Genomic DNA, 20,223 nt, shown 5'->3' with positions numbered 1-20,223 from the left:
TTCCTTGGAGTTTTTGCTAACTCAAACCCAGGGCAGATAAAATACTAAGTTCTCAGCAAAATCCCCTCCCAGAGGTTTGGCTACATTAAGTCTGAACAGATCAGAAAGCCAGGCCAGCTCTGTCACCAGTGCTGAGAGTTAGACTCACATTGTCTACCAGATCCTACGTGCTCAGTCTTCTAGAAACTTGTGAGGCTGAAGACACATTAACTTGGCATCTTGCTTTCACCGGGAGGCCCCATGGGTGGTTACTCAAGGGCACAGCTTCTTGTGCCCCCCACCCACGTGGGCATCTGGAGCAGCTACGTGGACCAAGTCAAGGACTCTCTGATCACTTTGACACAGAGAAGCCACGCCTTTATTTCCCAACAAAGTTATATGCCCTTGGGTGACATAGGCCAAAGCTTAGGAGACCCCTAGTGAGGTACCATCCCCCACAGTAAATGCCCCACTCCAGGGTCCCCACCTAGCTGACCCATATTGTTCTCAAGGAAATGCTGCTGGAGGATTCCCTGTTCATTCTCTGCAGCCCTGCAACAGCCTGGGCCTCATGTTAACTCTTTACTCACTGTCAGTTATGCAGAAAAAGACAACTGAGAATAAAAACATAGAGTTCACTGAATGTTTTAAATCTTACAAGGATTATCTCTTGTAATATGGTACAAGAGAGTCTTGTACCATATTTACTATGGGAGTCTCTAAAGTCTTGAAAACAGTGAGTCTTTCAGAATAGATGGTCAGGGAGATAGTGGGTTCTATGTTACTAAACACAACAGGTAGACTCCTGAAATCTTAGTATTTTTATAATCAATTTCCCAGTTGGTGCAACTAATATGTTAATTTCTCATTGTCAGTGTGCCTGTGTTGTGGCAGACTTTCACGTGGGTAGAAGTTTGAAAAGTTGTTTTATCCTTCAGCAGTCAGCTGGTTTGCACATAAAAATTGTACAAATCATCCAGGTGACCTACATTTCCTTCTGACATGCAAATACAGCATGATTGATTAACTTATAAGAATGTGATTTCAGCATTTACCATAAGAACAGTTCAATTTCTTAAGATATAGAACATTCAAAGCAAATAGTGATTAGCCTAAACTTTCCATGGAAGCTTTAAAAAATTGCCAGTATACATGAACATACCTGTCAAAGACTACTAGAAAACCAAATTCTAATTTTTTTTGAAAGATTATAACAGTAGTTACATGTAATTTGTATCCCCAGCTTTTATTTCAGACTTGCTTCATCCAATTTACATTGCTTATATATCTCAAAGCTGAGACATTTTAAATAGCTATATTTTTCTTCAGGTGGAATTGCCTTCTTAATTACCAAACAAACAAACAAACAAACAAACCAACTTTCTACATTACTATCTGAACTTTGTTCTTTTCATTCTTTAGAATCCATCATAATTTCCGTTTTTTACTTTCATATTTTGTAAACTACTGTTCAGTGAACCTTTATTTCATGGGCCTAATATAATTTTCAAGAGCCCATTCATTACTTTTCTTTCATATATTATCATCAAAAATTACCTTTTTAAAAGGAAAGGTATAGCAACTTTCATAAATGTCATCTTTTAAACTTGCAATGTTAGTAGCAAAAGAATCCAACCAATTGACAGTCTAAATAAATGGATTAAATTTTATTCACTAATGAAATTCAAGATGAACTGTAAAATACCATATTTTTCTATCACAAACATGTTTCATTTACCATATTTTTAGTAAATATTTTCCTTTAAATTTTGATCTTTAAAGAACTTGCATGGAAAATTCACTTCAATTTTCAACATTTAATAGAAAATTAATATTTTTAGAATACATTATAATTTTCTTTGATGTGAAATAAACTTCAGCCACATTTCATTCATAATTTCAACTAAACCAATGTCCCTGAAAAGTAATTAAATATAAACAAATATATATGACTATCTTATCATCTTCCAAACAGGTTAGTTTAAAAGAGAAGTAACAGAAAGCAAGGACAGCAAAAGTGTTATAAGCTAGATTGCATTTTCCAATGAGGAGACAAATTGTAGGGATCAACCATTAAAAGGTTTGCCTCCATGACAATGAAAAATCCAGTCAATGATCCTGGTATTTTCCCCTTTGACATCATATATTTATTCATTAAGACACATAATGCAAAATACTCTCATATATGGAGACATACAATAAAATATTCCAATAGATTTTCTTTCTTGCTCAAATTTAGATATTATAGAAATATGTAGACAACACAGGGTATTTAGTTTTTCCATTAAAATATACCATTTCATTTATTAATAGACACATTTGTATGAAGCAGCAAGATAGATCAATTAAACTTCAATGGGAACAAAAGCAACTCATCATTACATGCTTCAATTTTCCTTTCATTACAATTGTATTAACATTTATCATGAGAAAGCTGAGGTTATGATTCTGAAACACCTTTTATACATGCTTTTTTCTGGTTTTAAAGGGTTTCCTTATATTTCTTCTTATGATAGGATGATGAGGTAAGGGAAAGTCGATTCAGCTTCACAGCCTATGGAATGGGACCGTGTCTGCAAGCAAAAGACGGTGTGACCCCAAAGGGCCCAAACCATCCTGTCCAGGTGATGCCGAAAAGCCCTGATGAAATGAGGAAGGTCTTTATCGACCGAGCCAAGAAGATTGACACCATCTCCCGAGCTTGCTTTCCATTAGCCTTTTTGATTTTTAATATTTTCTACTGGGTTATCTATAAAATTCTTAGGCATGAGGATATTCATCAGCAACAAGATTAAATCTCTGGGGGCATGCACTGCAAATGGTCCATTGGAAAGAATTCTTTGCCAGAGGGGTATGTGTGCATGTGTGTCTGAGCCTGTGTGTGGAATATAAGTGATGGCCATAGAGTAACAACAGAATACAGGAAGGTAGTACTATGATTTGCTATGCAAAGTCACGAGACAGATGAGATTCTCTGAATGGATATAAAATAGATGTATTATAGGAATTCTCCCTATTTCATATAAACATAAAATTTCTGCTCTTTCACAGTAAATCATATAAGTGAAATTATCACTGCCAATGTGTCCATATGTTATATAATATCACATAATTGTACAAGTGAACACGGATTTGAATTTTCTTAATTATTAATTCAATGACATTGTATCTTACAGAATAAATATTGCACAATAAACTATGAAAGGAAAAGGGAAAGGTTGAAGATAATCAAGATCAATAGCTTGAGACTAACATGTTTTCTTAGGCTGTAGTTACAAAGCAGGAAAAGAACCAGTTATTTAGTAAACCACTCAATACCAATCAAAGATAAACAAAAACTGTCAGACCAACTTATATCGTAACAAAAACGTTCAAATTAGATAATTAAAATAAAAACCTATGTTGTTTGGATATCAAATATGGTTTTCAAAAAGTTAATTTCCCTCTTTTGAAATATAAAACAAATGGCTTAAGAGATCAAAATATATACAAAATCTACTTTTCTTTATCTTTGTATCTGTATAAATGAATGTAGAAATAGTAAAAACAGAATTATTGTTTTTAAGTGTACTAACTGTATTGCCAACACCGAAAAATTCAAACCAGCATCCTTGTTTTTGTTAGATTTTTAATAGCTGCCTAACTGTATCTAATTATGTTTGATATTTTGATATAACAATATTGAATGAAGTTCAGTAAGACTTTTATATTTTAGCTTAGAATGAGAATTTAAGATTCAATGGATTAAAAGTATTTGCATTTTGATAAAAATGAATTTAATGAAAACAAAAATGGATTTATGAAAGTTTTTTTTAATAAGAACAGTCTCCCCATCAAAGTTATATGGGTTTAAATTCCTAACTTCATGTGAAAGGAGGGAAGATTTTAATTCTAAATTATTTAAATGGCATTTCTATAAAGTGTGAATTGATTGTTTTTATATTTCTAAATTAGTGATTTCAGTGTACAAGCCATTCACTAGATGTGAATAATTTTAAATGAAATTTTTACTTAAAATTTATCAGCAACCCCATGAAATCATTTCAACAATGGGGCATTAACTCTTTTCATGCAATGCAATTAAGTACAAATATGTGATAAGGTTCTTGGTTAAATTGAGCCAGAGTCATTCTTTATTCAGATTTGCTATTTGTGCATTATTTTTATGAGCAATGTATATTTTAAAGTTCTAGGATGCTTTTCAGTGTTTAATTATTTGTCAGATTTGCTGAATGGAAATTCAGTGTACAGAACTATTGACAAAGGCTTAAACATTCAGAAAGTGATAAATATGGATTTAAAGGGCAAATGAGCTAGCTCTTGAACAAGATGTTACTATTTTGAAGTAACAAGATTTTACTTCAGTCACCCCCAATCTAAAGCAAGCACTGCCATGTGAAGCTAAAAACTTCTCAGTGTTACTGAACTTTGGTCTAGCCAATTCTAGTTTTTAAAAATAACTTTTTAAAAAATAATGTATGTGTAGCAAATTTTTCCCAGAAAAAGAACAAATTCCCTTCCTTTCAAGCAATTTAAAATACTATGAGAAAACTATCATCCTGCTTAGGATAAAATGCAGATGCCACTACTTGGAGAAGTTAGCACTAAGTCCTTTTACCTAGTTGAACATATGCTTCTTCATTTGGTATATATGTTTGAAACAAAATATCTTATTTGTTACTTTAGGCATTCAGTTTTGAACTAGATCATTTTCTTGTCTATGTTTGGCTTCTGCATCTTGGAAGTACCTTCTTGTACTAAAGACAAACTAGAGCAAGTTTGTTGGTGGTGTTCTCTGAGGATAAGCTGGGTGCTTTCAAGTCATGATCAACTATCTTGTCGCAATGTGTCTTGGAACTACTTGAATCCATAGTTCTATTCTTCACACATCTTCTTCCAAAACTTTTTCATCATTGCCTAAATTAAGGGAACTCTTCCAGAAGCAAACGGAATATAATAAACTTATGTCCCAAAAGAAATCCACGGACATCACTTGCTTCCATATTTGAGAATATGAAAAATGTCTCTTTTTGAAACTTGAAACTTGGACTGTGAAGATATTAACTGTGTGACAATTTGTCGGCGGGGGCTTTAGTAGGGTAGACATTTCTGTCTTGAAGTTATTATATTTAAGCATTTATATGGATTATTGTCTCACAACGCTGAAGAAATACTTTGACAGTCTTCACTTATAGGATAACAGTGACAAGGCAAAATTTGCTGCGATGTCAAATGGAATGTTCTCTCTTCAGTGAATCCTTACAGACCTATAAAACTGGAAAGCTCTACTTTAATTACCTTCCCAATCCACTTGCCTCAGTAACCCCTGTGGCAAACCCCAATATTTCAAATTATACCAATCAGGAAGTTATTTATGGTGTAAATGTCAAAGTGTGTGCAAAGAGTGTTCACTCAGAAACTGGAATTCCAATGTGGATATTCTGAACTATTTTGAAAGAACCACATTAGGAAGCATATCATTTTCATGCATATAGATTACTTTACTTTTTTGATAATTACATATCTTAACTATTGAAAAATGATTTCATAGTACATGCATTTTTAGGAAATCTTAATGTCTTAGCACATATGTAGCCATTCTTCTCTTTCCTTCCCAGACATTAGAGTTGGAGTTCAGCTATAGTGGGAATCTAGAACTTTCCTAACCACTTAAAATAGATTCCAGAATTACTGCGAAAGCAAGAAAGTCAGGATCTTTAAATCTTCTCCATCCTCTCTAGATATTTTTCCATGATAGTTACTCACTGGGAGAGCCCATCCAACTACTAGCTGCTATTTTTAAGGGGTCAGTGTGTATTCTTACCTTATTGAATAATGATTTCCTATTTTATGGGTATCTCTTATAGCCTTTATTTTAATTTTGATGTATAAATGTTTTAAATATATATGTATGTATATGTATATGTGTATATATATATTTTTTTTCCCAAAACATGAATACATTCATTGGTTTTTATGGATTTATTCTCAGAAATTTGGGAAAATAATGGAAATTTTAGGGTAAAAACATGGAAAAAGAAATCCCTGTGCTTAACAGAAAACAAATTGTTAACTACTTTAACACTCTGTGCATCTTAAGTAATTATAATTTTAAGAGAAAAATAGGTGCATCTTTCATACTATACATCCATTTTTTAATGTCTTTCTTCTCACTTTTTGAGATATACTTTTCAACCTGCAAATCACTTTGGAGGACTGAATATTATATTGATGACTAAATTTCCTTTCATCTGAAAAGCTTATACTCCATGAATTAGATTCAAGGGAATAAGGGATTTACACATGATGAAAGCAGAAAATAGTCTGAATATTAAAAGGTAGGTAATTGGTAATAGTGGAAATGAGAAATAGTGAAATAGGGCCTCCTTGGTGGCCTAGGGGTGAAGTCTCAGCACTATCACCACAGTGGCCTGAGTTCAATCCTCACCCACATGGTGCAGCAGACCTCTCCTGTCTTGTCCACTGCTCCCCTCAGCAGTGTATTTCAGTAGATCCACCTGTTCTGCCCCCACTCTGTCCCTGGTGAATCCTCTCACCCCTTACCCCTGCCCCTCTGGCCTACACCCAGTTCTTCTATGCAAATAAATAAATAAATAAATAAAATCTTAAAGAAAAGAAATAGTGAAATAGGTATTCCCTAATAGCAACTTAAGAGCACTCAAAGAATGAAATGCTAAGAATGAAAATGAGTCACAGTTCTTAGACCAATCAACCATTAATATGAGGTCATGTCTCTTAATCCACAATTGAGTCCACACACTTTGCAAACCTGAAAATGTATCAATATTTACCATCTGTGTTTGTCATCTAGTTGGTACTGTACTAGTAAAGAAAAGCAAATCCAAATGCACAGTAAGAACTTACATATAGTCCATCAGTATCCATCAATGCTGATAATGCAAATAGTAGAAAATAATGGACTTGATCAAAACATATTAAGGAAATAAGTATGGCTTCTGCCCACAAGGCATTTTAATTATAAGTCTATCCAAAATAAATAAGATCATTGTAAATATAACCTAAAAACTAACAGCCATCTAGTTAACTGAGGGGATTAGTCAGGAATTATCTTAGTGACTCAGAATATATTTTGCCTCATTTGATTTGCAAGCTTGTCTTTTGAATTGTACTTACCTGTCAAGCACAGTTATGATAAGTAGATCTTATTTGTTACTTTAGGCATTCAGTTTTTGAACTAGATCATTTTCTTGTCTATGGTTGGCTTCTGCACTAAGTTCCATGCTATTATAGAAGTATTGAAATTTTTAGCCCCATCAGCACTGGCAGACTACAAACCTAACTTACATTTTCAGTTGCTGACTTCATGTGCATTTTAAAAAGGAATTTAATTAAATACACTGTGCAATGTTTTTTAAATGAGAAATTTCAGTATCCCCTTTAAATCGTACCTCAAATAGTCTGATCCACTCAAGCAAAATTAAAGGGCTCTTTGGTTGCAATTTTTCAGACAATGTTGATGAGACACATTTCTTTAATTGTCCCTGTATGAATAACTAGAGTGGCAAAGTACATATGAGCATGAAGATTTGCATTCTATAAACATCAGAAAATTTGAATATAATGACTACTACTTCGTTTTGTTCTCAATAGTGCCTTTATCCTCTACTTGTGGCCATAATGCTGCGCACATCACTATAGAAACAATCACGTCCACTGCAATGATCACTGAAGCAATCTTTAAGCACCCAGTCTTCTCGTTTCCCCATATTGTAAACCTTGAAGCTTATGGACTCATCACTTTGACATGTTAAAGGGATACTGAAAAATTATAAGAATTACAGCTTGAAGCTATAAGACCATGTGCTTTTTAATAAAATGATTTAGAAGATACAGAGTATATGGTCACACAGATTCCCTCTTGACTGAATGCAAATAAAATACCCATAATTCCAGTTGCCCTTTTAATCCTTTCTAAGAGACGTCCTCCCAGCAACAGACAGTTTTCATTTTCTTATGCATGAACTACAAAGAGTAGTAAAATACAGGCATCTCATTTTATTCTCATGGTGCGGTAAGCTCTTCATGAATAAATATGCAGTTTTTGTTATAAATTGTATTAATATAATTTGTTTTGCATTTAAGCTTTTTACCCAACCCCCATTCCTCTTTAAAAACATTCTGATATTAAAAAGTGAACTTCCAGACAAAGACAGCTGCTATTTTAAATTACTTAAAAAGGAAAGTGATGCCTATTTTTCCACAACAAAGATGCATAAAATGTATAAACTCTTGTATAAAATATAACTCCAAAGGACTTGAAAATAAGTAGAGAGGGACATAGTCTGGAGAAGCTTCTTCTAGAAATCGTTCAAAAGACTCAGAAATCCCGAGTTAATAGCTAGAATCATCTCACCCCTATTTTTTCTTTTACATTTTCTGTGTTAATGCTGGCTTTATCTCTCTCTTCTCCCCTCTCTGCACACACGCATACACAAACACACACTTACAAGTTGTTAATGGAATAGATCCCTTCAAATTCGTAATGCAAAGGAAGCCAACTTTTCTGGACAAAGATCCACAATTCTGTGACATGTTCTGCAATGTTAATGATTCCTGGGTGGGAACTGTATCGTCATTTGAGCTGATCACTTAATTATGAAACAAGACTATTTTGCCTCAATAACACATGAACAAAGCTATGTGGACCAAATATTTCTGCAACTGTGAACAATAGAATTCTAAAATATCATTTGGACTACCTTGGAAGGATGAACCAATATTTGTCCAACAATTTTTCCAAAAGACAACTATTAACTCGTACTAACATTGATGATTTTATTAGGCCTCAATAGGCAGCTTTCTTGGGTTTTTTTTTTGTTTTTTGTTTTTTTTTCTTTTTATGGTTCACACATGAACAAAATAAGAGGAGAATTTTAAAAGGCGGTGAAGTATTATTTTTAAAAGTGTTGGTTCTGTACGCTGGCTGTACATCAAAACGCTTTATGTATTTTTAACAACATCTACATGCTGGTGTTGATTAAGCAAATATTTTTGTGGCATCTTCTACATGCCTCATAATGCTCTAAGTGCTAAATTCAGTATGTTTGGAATAAGATGTGCAATTCTGGATTATTGACAAAATTCTACAAGTGTGAAGAATTAACATGAATATAAGTAAATCTTCTAAAACTATATAAAACACTGTAAGCTTTATCTATTTATTTTCTTCAATTTCATTTATATGTCTCTCCTTTATATTCTTAGAATGAAAGGTAAATCATTCAGACGTTTTACTTCCCTTCCAGTTTCAGAATCTTTACCATTTATGATGCTGGTACAAAATTATCCACATTCTCCTAAAACTGTTAGAGCAACAGGCACCTCAAAACTCTGAGGACAGCCTGCTCCATTGTGACATAGCTCTAAATGATTTTGTAAAAAGTATATCTTCATCAAAAAGTGACTTATGCCTCATAAATTCCAAATAAGTGTATTCTGTTCCTGTAAGGTAACATTTCATATATTTTTTCATGGCTGCTGCCAATGTTTAGGTAAAATCAGTGTGATTTTCCGTCCCTTACCTCTAGCTGTATTCTTATTTAAGCCATTCATAGTTGCACTTTAAGTGTTAAACAATGAGATATTTTCATGCTTATAAAATAATGAAATATAAAACTAGTTGCCTATATAGCAAGAAAGAAATAGAAAATTTTGTTATTTGCGGTAATTGTAAATGTCTTTTAACTTAGCAATAATTTTAAATTAAGTATTTTAAAATGTATATCATGATATGAAAATATAATTATTACAGAAAACCCTATAAGGTATTAGGAATTTTTAAAAAGTTATCAGCCCATACATAATTCATATTTTTAGCATAAAGTTATAATAGGTATATAATAAATGGATGTATTTGTTTTATTTTGATAGTTAATTTTTCTCTGGGGTGGTTTTAGCAAAGGTGCCTTCGAACAAAGCCACTTATGGATACATGATACAGTGGGACTTGCTAATATGAATGAAGAGGTAAAGAGTGTGGAGAAAAGGTCAGGAACAGAGCTAGATGAAAGACTGTGAACATGCTTGAATAATTTTGTACTTCTTCACTTTCATCTCTATGAATTATGCAATGTTCATTCCTTAAATTTGCATTTTAATGTATGATAGATGATAATATATATGGGGGGTGAGGATAGAGTGAAAGTAGCCTGCCACTCTATTACTAGTATATGAGATGCAGTGGGAAATAAAACAAAAAGAACACGTGCTATATATTTTCAATGTACCATTTAATATCTTATACAGTGACTTTATTATTTGTGAGCCAAGATGTTTAAAAGACTACCAAAATAAATATTACTCTCTTATGGTGTTAATTCTTTTATTGTAGATTTAAAATATGTTATCCTGAGTCTGCTGTATGTCTTCCTGTCCAGATGATGTCCATTTTTTTCCCAAGAAATTATGCTGAAAATATACTTATGCATGATTTTATCAACTTGCTTCTCATTTTATTATCTTCCATTCAGTTCGGCAAACAAACGCTCTAGTCAGAGTTGCTAACTCTTGTTCAATAAATGATACTTGCCATGTAACTGCAGATAATTTGATCAAAAACAATAAAAATTAATGCTTTTCAAGAATATGGATTCCTCTTTTCTCCCATTTTTCTAAAGGGCTGATTTTCATAAAGGATCATGCTGTTTTCCTGACAAAAGCCATCCATAAGATATTTTTCTGATGGAAACTGGCATCTAGGTTACAAACCCAGTGGTAGTGTTCAGAGAATACCACATTTCATGATAGAAAAAGTCCAGTGGGGGTGATGGTGAATGAAAGTTTTCCAATCAGTATTGAAAGAGAAAAGATGTGTTACTAACTAGAAAAATGATGTCACATTCTCATATTTATGATATTTCTTTGTTTGGAAATCGTTTTCTTAAAATCTGCTTATTGGATAAAGCCCTTCTACTAAGTCTACCTAAAAGAGCCATTTCAAAACAAAATGCTATTCAGTTTTCCTTTTTTCTCTACACAATTAGACTGTAATTTAGTATATAATAGTAGTAAACAAATAAGAACAATTAATGCATAAATTTTTTAAAAAATACTGAAGTATGGTGTATGGCAACTCGCCTTCCATTTTTAGAGTGCTTATAATTTGCATGTAACAGCTTTTTAAGTATTCTTTTCTATTTGTTGACCACAAACATTCATGAAAATTAATAAATTGAAAATGCTATGTCAGTATTATGATCTTCCTTGATGCATTTTCCTTCACTAAAGTGCTTGGATTGCACTTCATTGGTTCAGGTCGTTATGTGAGCAGAAAATCTTGGCTGAAATATCGACAATGGGATCATGCAAGGCCATAATGATAAACTATCATTTGTAAAAATCAATTTGTGCTACCATGGTTTAAAATATATTTTCAGTATCTCATTATCATCACCATTTTCAACACCACTAAAAAACAGCTAATTTCATACAGCTTGGTTTTTTTTAAATCCTTTTTCTTTGAAAGATCATCTCTATTAATGTAATTTTGGAATTTCCTTATTAATATTATCTTGGAATTTCCTCAGTGACTAATCAAAAAAGTATGGAATGAAGTATAAATAGGAATGAAAGTGAATTTATTCAAATTTCCAACTTTTTTTAAAGAATATATAAGTTAAAGGCATAGATTTATTGTTTATTTCCAGAAAATTACTGATAGAAGTTTGATGATAGGTTATTAAATCCCTTGAAATAAATATAATTTTAATGTATTATATCATACTTAATAAATAACAGAATTGACACTAAGATGTCCACCTGGAGATAATATTGTTATCCGTGGCTGTTTCCTTTGTTCGCTATCTCATCATCAACAAGTCTTTTTGAGTCCCTCCTGATTAGGCTGAGCAAACCTCAAGGGGTGACAAACAGGAAAACTTCCCACATGTCCAAAAGCAAAGCAGGGAAGGAAATAACATCTGCAGGAACCACATGTCATAGACAAGAGGCTTATTTCACGTACACTTTATGTCCGTACTCTCTTGGTATCCAATAAATTCTAAACAGAACTCAGCATTTTCTAAAATTATAAAATATTGATTGATGTGTTGCCTACAGTAAAATAAATTATTTTTCTAATACAGGTTATTGATTTTTCCTCTTTTGGAATAAAAAATAAGAATAATGAGAAATGTTGCCAAAATGGTTACATTTGAAATACTGTCTTTATGTTGTCTGTGAAATTAACTAATGAAAATACTGGCATATGCGGAAAATAATGTTAATTTATAGTATAGAGAAATATTTTAGGGAAAATATGTTCATATGACTTATGCACTACACAGATCATATAACATAGTATGATGAGATCACAAACCACTATGAGTGTTTAAATCTCTAAGTAATCAGTGTTTGATTCCTTTTTTGCTTAAGCATAACATCTTTTTTTACTGAGGTAACATTACAACACTGAATATGATTCAGGGGAAGGTTCACAATCTTTAGATATATATCATTCCATCCCCATCACTGAAGCACTTTAGTCCTCCACCATAGAGCATTGCGTCTTCTTAACCCTTTACTTCACAGCCTCCACATTCCTCTTTTAGAAGCCTCATTCTGAAGTTAGTTTTCATTTAATTTCCCCAGTTTCTTTGTTTTGTTTCTCTATATTACAAGTACAAGTGAAATAATCCCATATTTATCTTTCTCCTTCTGACTTCTATCACTTAGCATAATCCCTTCCAGTTCCCTCCATGTTGTTGCAAATGGCAAGATGTCATCTACTTTATAGCTGAGTAGTTTCCATTTGTGTATATGGGTTTGATTCCTTTTTTTTTTTTAAGATTTATTTATTCATTTACACAAGATCCGGAGTATAGGCCAGATGTGCGGGAGGGTGAGAGGATTCACCAAAGACAGAGTAGGGAACAGAACAGGCAGGCTGATGAAACACACTGCTGAGGGGAGCAGCGGGTGTGACAGGAGAGGTCTTTTGTGCCATGTGGGACTCTCGCTGGCCGGCCGGGATAAAACTGGTGCTGCAGAGGCTGCTGACAGCTTCACAGCATGGTGATCAATGGCCTGTGTCACTAGGGGAGGCCCTAGGTTTGATTCTTATGACTTATAAGAACAGAATATAAAAGTTCCTATGTAACTGTTTTAATACTATTATTCTATCACCTGCATTATTTCCTCAGTGAGATGGCCCAAACCTTTTTAGTTTCTTCAGCAAGGATTACAACCACTAAAACAGTACAGTCATTAAATAAGAAAATAAATCACAGGCAATAAGTGCTATCTGCTAATAACCCGTCCTATCAAACAAATCCCTACAATAGTCTAAAGAACAAGTACTCATACCCAGAATTGGAAATTTAGATATTACTTATAAATTAACAATACAGATTAAGGCCATTATATGTTCTGAGATTAGACATTCCTTTATCTTCTAAATGTAAGCCACTCTGAACCTATACCACAAGATGGCTCTCTCTCTTTGGTCTGGAAATTACGAATGTCATTTAAGATACAAAGACTAATTTTGCTAATGATGAATGGTAATATTTTGCCATAAAAGATTGTATTAAAGTGAAAAATAATTATATCACTCAATATAATCCTGCTCCTTACACAGCTGTATTAAAGGGAGCTTCCAGGGATAACCTAATCAAAATCTTTATTTTACAAGTGATATGACACCAGACAATTTCACTTAACTCCACCGATCCCAGTAACTGCAGAAGGCAGGCTGCACTATCAATTGGTCCTGGCTCTTGATCTTCAACTTGAGCTCAGGAGGCCCTGGTTTGCTGAGATCAAAAGTTACAAAATAATTACTAACATCTTCCTAAGGTGGCTATTTTAACATAAATTTTAAGAAAAACACATCGTGAAAGAATTGTGAAGTTGAACTGAGCATAAAACAGAAAACAGAAATAGAAATTTCAGTGTTACCGAGAAAATTTACCACAGGTGCCCATTTTGTTTTCCAGCTCCATTTGAATTCCATTAAGGACTCTTGGTGGAAAATTCTAACATGTGGTCTCTTTTATGCTAATTTAAGAAATATAACTGAGGAGTCAGTACTGATGAGGATATATATTAATTTGAAGTCAAAGAAACATGTGCAGGGGCCTCATCATCACTTGCATCCCACATTATGGTTCCACTTATCTATTTTGTCATTTTTTTCAATTTCCTCTTCTACAATTGCCTAGATATTCAAAAGAATGGAAATACTAAGTGTAGAGACAATTGTGTGCAAGGCAAGGAAAAGGAGACAAAGAAAATCCTCTCTCCATTGTCCCAGCATATGAAAAACACCCACATAACTGGCGTGATTTCTTTGCCTGAGTTAATGGGTGACAAACTATACAAGAGATAACCTCAACATGTCAAATATTTGAGAGAAATAATAAATGGGGGATTACAATAGGCTGTCAAGATCACCAAGTTTTAGTCATGTTCTGCACCCAATTACAATGATTTAAAATCTATACCCTCAGTCAACACTAGTGTCTTAATCATGTTATTTTAACCACAAAATCAAAGCTTTGTTCATTTGATGTTTTGCTATTTCTTTTTGGCTCTATTTAATATAAGATCAAGTACTTTCACTTCATGTATGACTCTCTCATTTTGAAAAGCATGGGGATAAAATAAAATTCCTTTATTTTTCTCTATGTCATTCTGAAGAAATTTAATATTGATTATTCATGGAGATATGATAATTTAACAAGAAACATTATAATCTACCCTTCCAACTGCCAAATAATTGAAAAATCATGTTGTGTCTGCTAAAATTATAATATAGAAAAACATGTACTCATGACAGAAAGTAAATTTGGCATTATTTGAATTGAACTAATATTGAAAGATTCTTTGGGCTCCTCAGTGCTTTTCATTATTCATCCTAATATTTTTCTTTAACTATGTATTTGTTTTTAAATAAATATACGATATTGTTATTGTTTGACTTTCAACATAAAAATTAAATCTAAGTTTCTTTTTAGTTTCTGTGTGTATTTTAATAGTAGCATTTTCTTAAGATATTGTTGCAGTTTAGAAACTTTACATGGCAGTCTCTTCAACAACTAAAAGCAAAAAGCAAGCACATAAACCATAGTCATGGTTGAAATAAATCACAAAAGTATTATAAATAAAATAGTTTTGATAGAACTTTCTGGGAAGTTAGAAAACTTTGCATAAAATCAAATTGTGTTTAATTAAGATCTTCCAAGATCAATACGTTTGCCTCTTCTAAATTCCTGTCTGCCCTATTCTTTATCCTTTAACTGCCATCCTTTTAGAAATAGGGGAAATTTATTAAGCTCAGGTTTCCCATTCATTGAGTACCATGTAATTCAAAAAATTGTTTCAATTGTAAAAGCAACTTAAAGCTTGGGGGTGGTTTAGGATTAGTTAAGTTTCCTCTAAGCTATCTAGTCATCTCTAGCGGTAAATAAAAGAGTAAAAAAAGAGTCTTGAGAACAAAATAATGTGCATTCTCCTTTATTATAAATACTGAAATTCATAGCCTCCTACCTAACACTGAACTTGATTAGTCAGTCACCTACGTCTCTCGCTAATCCTAGTAAGTGTTACTGCATGCATGAAACCATGAGTAAGAGGCTTCTCATATACAACAACGTTGTTATTTTTTATAATCTCTCCATTAATGGAGTTAAATGTTTAGTAATATGGATCAGGATCAGCAGAAAGCTCACATGCTCTCCCTAATTCCTATTTCTGATACGTGACTGTAATTCCTCTGTTTGCAGGTACCTGTTAGAACTGCAGTCTTGAGAATAGGGACCATATATTATTTTTGTAACCTCACCATAAAGCCCTGATCTACAGAGTGATCAGTAAATATGTGGTTGTTTTACAAATTAATGAAATACAGCATGTGACCAAGTGTTGGGTATTATAGAATTTGAGGAGATGTGGAAAGGTCTGTGAAGATACATAGTCTCTCTTCCTTAAAAATGTCTTTCAGAAAATTAAATAACAATGTTCTGACTGGATGTATACACTGATCCAGTTTAAGGCATATTATTTTGCCTTATGCTGATGTCCCTTTATACGAGATGGAGTTAAATCACCTTCAAAATAGATGAAATAATACATTTATTGCACCAGATGCCTCTACCATTCAGAATATTTGACTCCATACAGGTCTCGAAGCTGGGAAGTTGAGAGTTGAAAAGGATCTATATCTCAAAGTAATAGTCAATTTCTATTGTAAATACCTAATGTGATAAAAAGGTCATTCAAAAACACAACATGATCTTTTATTTGTCAGAGAAAACATTACTATAAGGCAAGCTTTTACTCTGGTATGAAACCTGTTTGTCACATTGCTCCCCACATTATCAACAGTCAAGTGATCCAGATCATTGCAGATAATTAATTAAGATTATATGTGTCATGATTCAGTCTAACTATTATTACCATCACAATTGTAGAATTGTTTTTCTGTTTGAGTTTCTCCTAATTCCTTCCAACCAAATTTTTTAAATCCTAGAAACTATTTTTAATCAATGTTATTTTCTATTTTTTCTTTCCTTACTGAAAAGAAAATCAGAACAATTTTCTTCCAGACAGTTCTGTTTAGTTCTTTGTAAGACAATAATGTATTTATAGATATAACAGGGGAAGAAGCTGCCAACAGCACTCTACAAAATGGGCTTGAAGACACACAAACCGCAGGGACATGTGAGAAAACAAGTGAGTGAGAGGGGAACCGGAATTTGCAAAATGTCTCCTTGGCAACAGGGTCTTACCTCACAGAATATACTTGAAAGCCTGCTGCAGCATTTCAAACATCTTCCTCCTTTTGTATTAGAGAGTTTTATCTACATATGTTTGTCTCCAAAGGCTAGCAAACACCATCCAATAGGACTACTGGGTAAATCTCATGAACGTCTGTAGTAGGTTGTGAGTCTGTGGTGAATGACATCAAAATGTAATATGTTGGCATTATGATAAATCATATTCAAAATGTGTAAGTCATTTAGTGTGAACATGAGACTTTGCATCTTCTGTCTACCACATCTGGAGGATGTGCATGGATTTTACAAGTGTCTACATATTTTCAACCTTTTTCACATAATAAAAGAAGCTAATTAGATGCCAAAATAATTATAACTTAACCAATAGAGACTTACCACATTGCAAAGGTGTGAAAGAAATGAAAAACTTTCTCAATGATGTTACATAACAAAGGTGGACTTTCAGAAGAATTACTGCGATAGCTGGAGGCTGGTTGTGTTATGTCAATTCACCCCCATGACTCAGTGCTTAGCACATATAAAAGACATGGTAATATGTACATCCCTCTGAGAACTGCTGTGATTCACCGTGGTGTTCCTGCATCTTACGTGTGTTTCCATAATGATTGACAGTCTTTGGAAGATTTCAAGAAAGAAAAATTATTACCTTCTGATATTATTGGTGACCAGCCTAACCAGTAGTATTTTCACTTCCTCATCCAATAATACTTACAGCCCCTTAGCTGTTGCTACTTGTAATGACATATAGTAAAGACTGAATAGAAACCCTGCCCTCAAGAAAAAGAAAATTAATTAGGAGATGCAAGATGAGCACTTGGTTAGAAGAATCAACTCCCTATAAATGCAGTTACCCAGAATGCAGAGGGAACTCTACCACAAGTTTGAAACTGCAGCTTAAAGAAGTTCTTAAGCATGAGCACCAGAACCAGGCCCCCTGAAGTAGAAACTACTAGTCTTGTTTCATACCATTAACGCCTTTTTTTTTGAGAGTTATTTATTTATTTATACATGCACTGGGTACAGTCAGAAGCGCGGGAGGGTGAGAGAATTCACCAGAGCCAGAGCGGGGAGCAGAGCAGGCAGAAGGACCGAAGTACACTGCTGAGGGGAGCAGCGGGCGGCAGGAGAGGTCTGCGCGCCATGTGGGTCGCAGTTGGTGGTGGATCGAACCGGCACTGCAGAGGCTGCAGGCAGCTTCTCAGCCCAGCGTTCAACCGCTGTACCACTGGGGAGGCCCCAATTAGCACCTTTTCTTAGGCAATTTTTAAACTCCATTTTCCTTTCTTCTGTGAAATTTTGATGCTTCTAGAATTAATGAATTACTATTTTTTTTTAATTTAAAATAATGCCTGTGGAAATGAGATAGAAACATATAGCTTTGCATTAGATAGATTCTTTTGGATTTCAAGGAACAAAGGCACACAAATTAATTCAGGCGATAAAGGATTATTTAAAGATATGAGGGAAATTAGGGCCTCCCCGGTGGCACAGCGGTTAAGCGCTGGGTTGCGAAGCTGTCCGCGGCCTCTGCTGCGCCAGTTCGATCCCCGGCTGCTCCCCGGCCACCGGAGGAGGGTCCCACATGGCGCGCAGACCTCTCCTGCCACCCGCTGCTCCCCTCAGCAGTGTACCTCGGTCCTTCTGCCTGCTCTGCTCCCCGCTCTGGCTCTGGTGAATTCTCTCACCCTCCCACGCTTCTGACTGTACCCAGTGCTTGTATAAATAAATAAATAAATAAATCTTTTTTAAAAATTAAATAAATGAATAAATAAAGTTATGAGGGAAATTATAAATATAATTTTGACTGGAATACAAGGACAAATACTGGAGTACAAGGACGAATACTCTCCTGTACATTAACGAGTCTCTTACATATACAAACACTTAGTCCATAGATACTTGGTAAGTATTATTAGAATAAATAGTGAATGAAGCACAGTAAAACCAGATATTAGGATTACTATCTACTAGAAGGATTTGCAAAACATATATTTATATAGCAATCAATAACCTGGCCACACCCTCACATCATGCACAGCTTCCTGTTCCCACTGACTCACTATTTCAAGACGTACTGTGCTCTTTTTCCTGATTTCCAAAATCTTCTATGTATACATCTCTTATAACAGCCATTGTCTATGCTACCAATGTTTTCTTGACTATCTTCCTAATTTACTTTTAGTCCCTCGAGATCAAACTTTTTTCTTTTTAATTTCTGTACACATTATTAAATCATCAACTAATGATTAGTAGTACTCTCCATAATTTTTGAACAAATATAAAAGTGAAACTATTAGAAAGAATTACAATAGTACTTTAGGGATGGCAAAAATGTAATAGAAAATGCCAACCTCAACCTTGTTATCAGTAGTACATAATTTATTGTAAATATATAACAAAAGCAGAAAGTAATATTTTTCAGATGTTTGGAACATGTGCTTCTTTCTGTGATTCAGTACATGGAAGCACTAAAGAAACTACAAGTGTGAAATGGCTTTTGTCTACCTTTCTATCAGAATGGAGAGCAAACTTAATGACAGAATGAATTATTTTGAAACCCATTTCCCAGTGACAATTCTGCAACACCCAACCTCAAGTGGTAGATACTTATTTTACTTTCATAAGGCATTTTGTGGTCAGTAGAACATATCCAAAAGGGTACAAACTTCCAGATGCTTATTACTTGAAGTACAGAATGATTGTGAAATTGTGATCACGTTTAAAATTTAAAGAACATTTTGTACTAAGTTGACAAAGTCTTTAGTAAACAATAACATTGTTGTATGTCTTGAAGGAGTGGATGACATAGTTTTCAATATTTAGTATTAAATGCATACACTCAGTACTGTGGCAGTCCATATTTTTTGTTGTTGAAGTAGGAAAACCTTCATAACATCATAAAAGTCACCATACATTGAATGACCATTAAGGTCATTTGACTTTAATATATATATAGATGATTAAAAAATAAACTTCTTTTATTATAATTCCAGTGGTCACTAAGAGATATCAGAAGGCTGAAACTGGAAAAAGTCGAAAGAGCAAATGAATAAGAACCTAACTGCTAACAGCCACCAAGACTGGTGCAGATCCCACCTGCCCCACTTACTTAGTGGCTCTGTGAAGGACCATTTCTTTTTTTTTTTTTTTTTAACTTGAAGAACTGGATGTAAGGCAGACATGTGGGAGGGGAGAGGATTCACCAGAGACAGAGTTGGGAACAGAACAGGTGGGTTTAACACTACTGTTATACTACGAAGGGGAGCAGCGGGTGAGACAGAAGTCTTCTGCACCATATGTGGGTCAGCTCCCTGGTCAGGGATAGAACTCAGGCTATAGTGGTGATAGCATTGAGACTCAACCCCTAGGCCACCAGGGAGGCCCCTATGAGGGGCCATTTCAAGCCATTGTTTTCTTAACTCTACAGTAGGGAGCAGAAGAGGGTCTTTTATGACAAGGTTGTGAA

General features: G+C 34.1%; 1 protein-coding gene across 2 annotated transcripts in view; it reads left to right on the top strand.

Annotated features, from left to right (window-relative positions):
• The window catches only part of GLRA3 (glycine receptor alpha 3), a 107,994-nt gene extending 104,810 nt beyond the window's left edge, over positions 1-3,184 (top strand). For both annotated transcript variants that reach the window (XM_037524735.2, XM_037524734.2), the window contains one exon: positions 2,496-3,184. In XM_037524735.2, the coding sequence (XP_037380632.1) occupies positions 2,496-2,774 (279 nt within the window). In that variant the 3' untranslated portion in view covers positions 2,775-3,184. The remainder of the gene's footprint in view (positions 1-2,495) is intronic.
• Positions 3,185-20,223: the final 17,039 nt, after the last annotated feature.

The sequence above is a fragment of the Talpa occidentalis genome, unplaced genomic scaffold (assembly GCF_014898055.3).
Source record: "Talpa occidentalis isolate TD23 unplaced genomic scaffold, MPIMG_talOcc4v2.1 talOcc4.4, whole genome shotgun sequence".
NCBI lineage: Eukaryota > Metazoa > Chordata > Mammalia > Eulipotyphla > Talpidae > Talpa > Talpa occidentalis.
The sequence above is the reverse complement of the archived record's forward strand: the minus strand, read 5'-3'. Positions and strand labels throughout refer to the sequence as shown.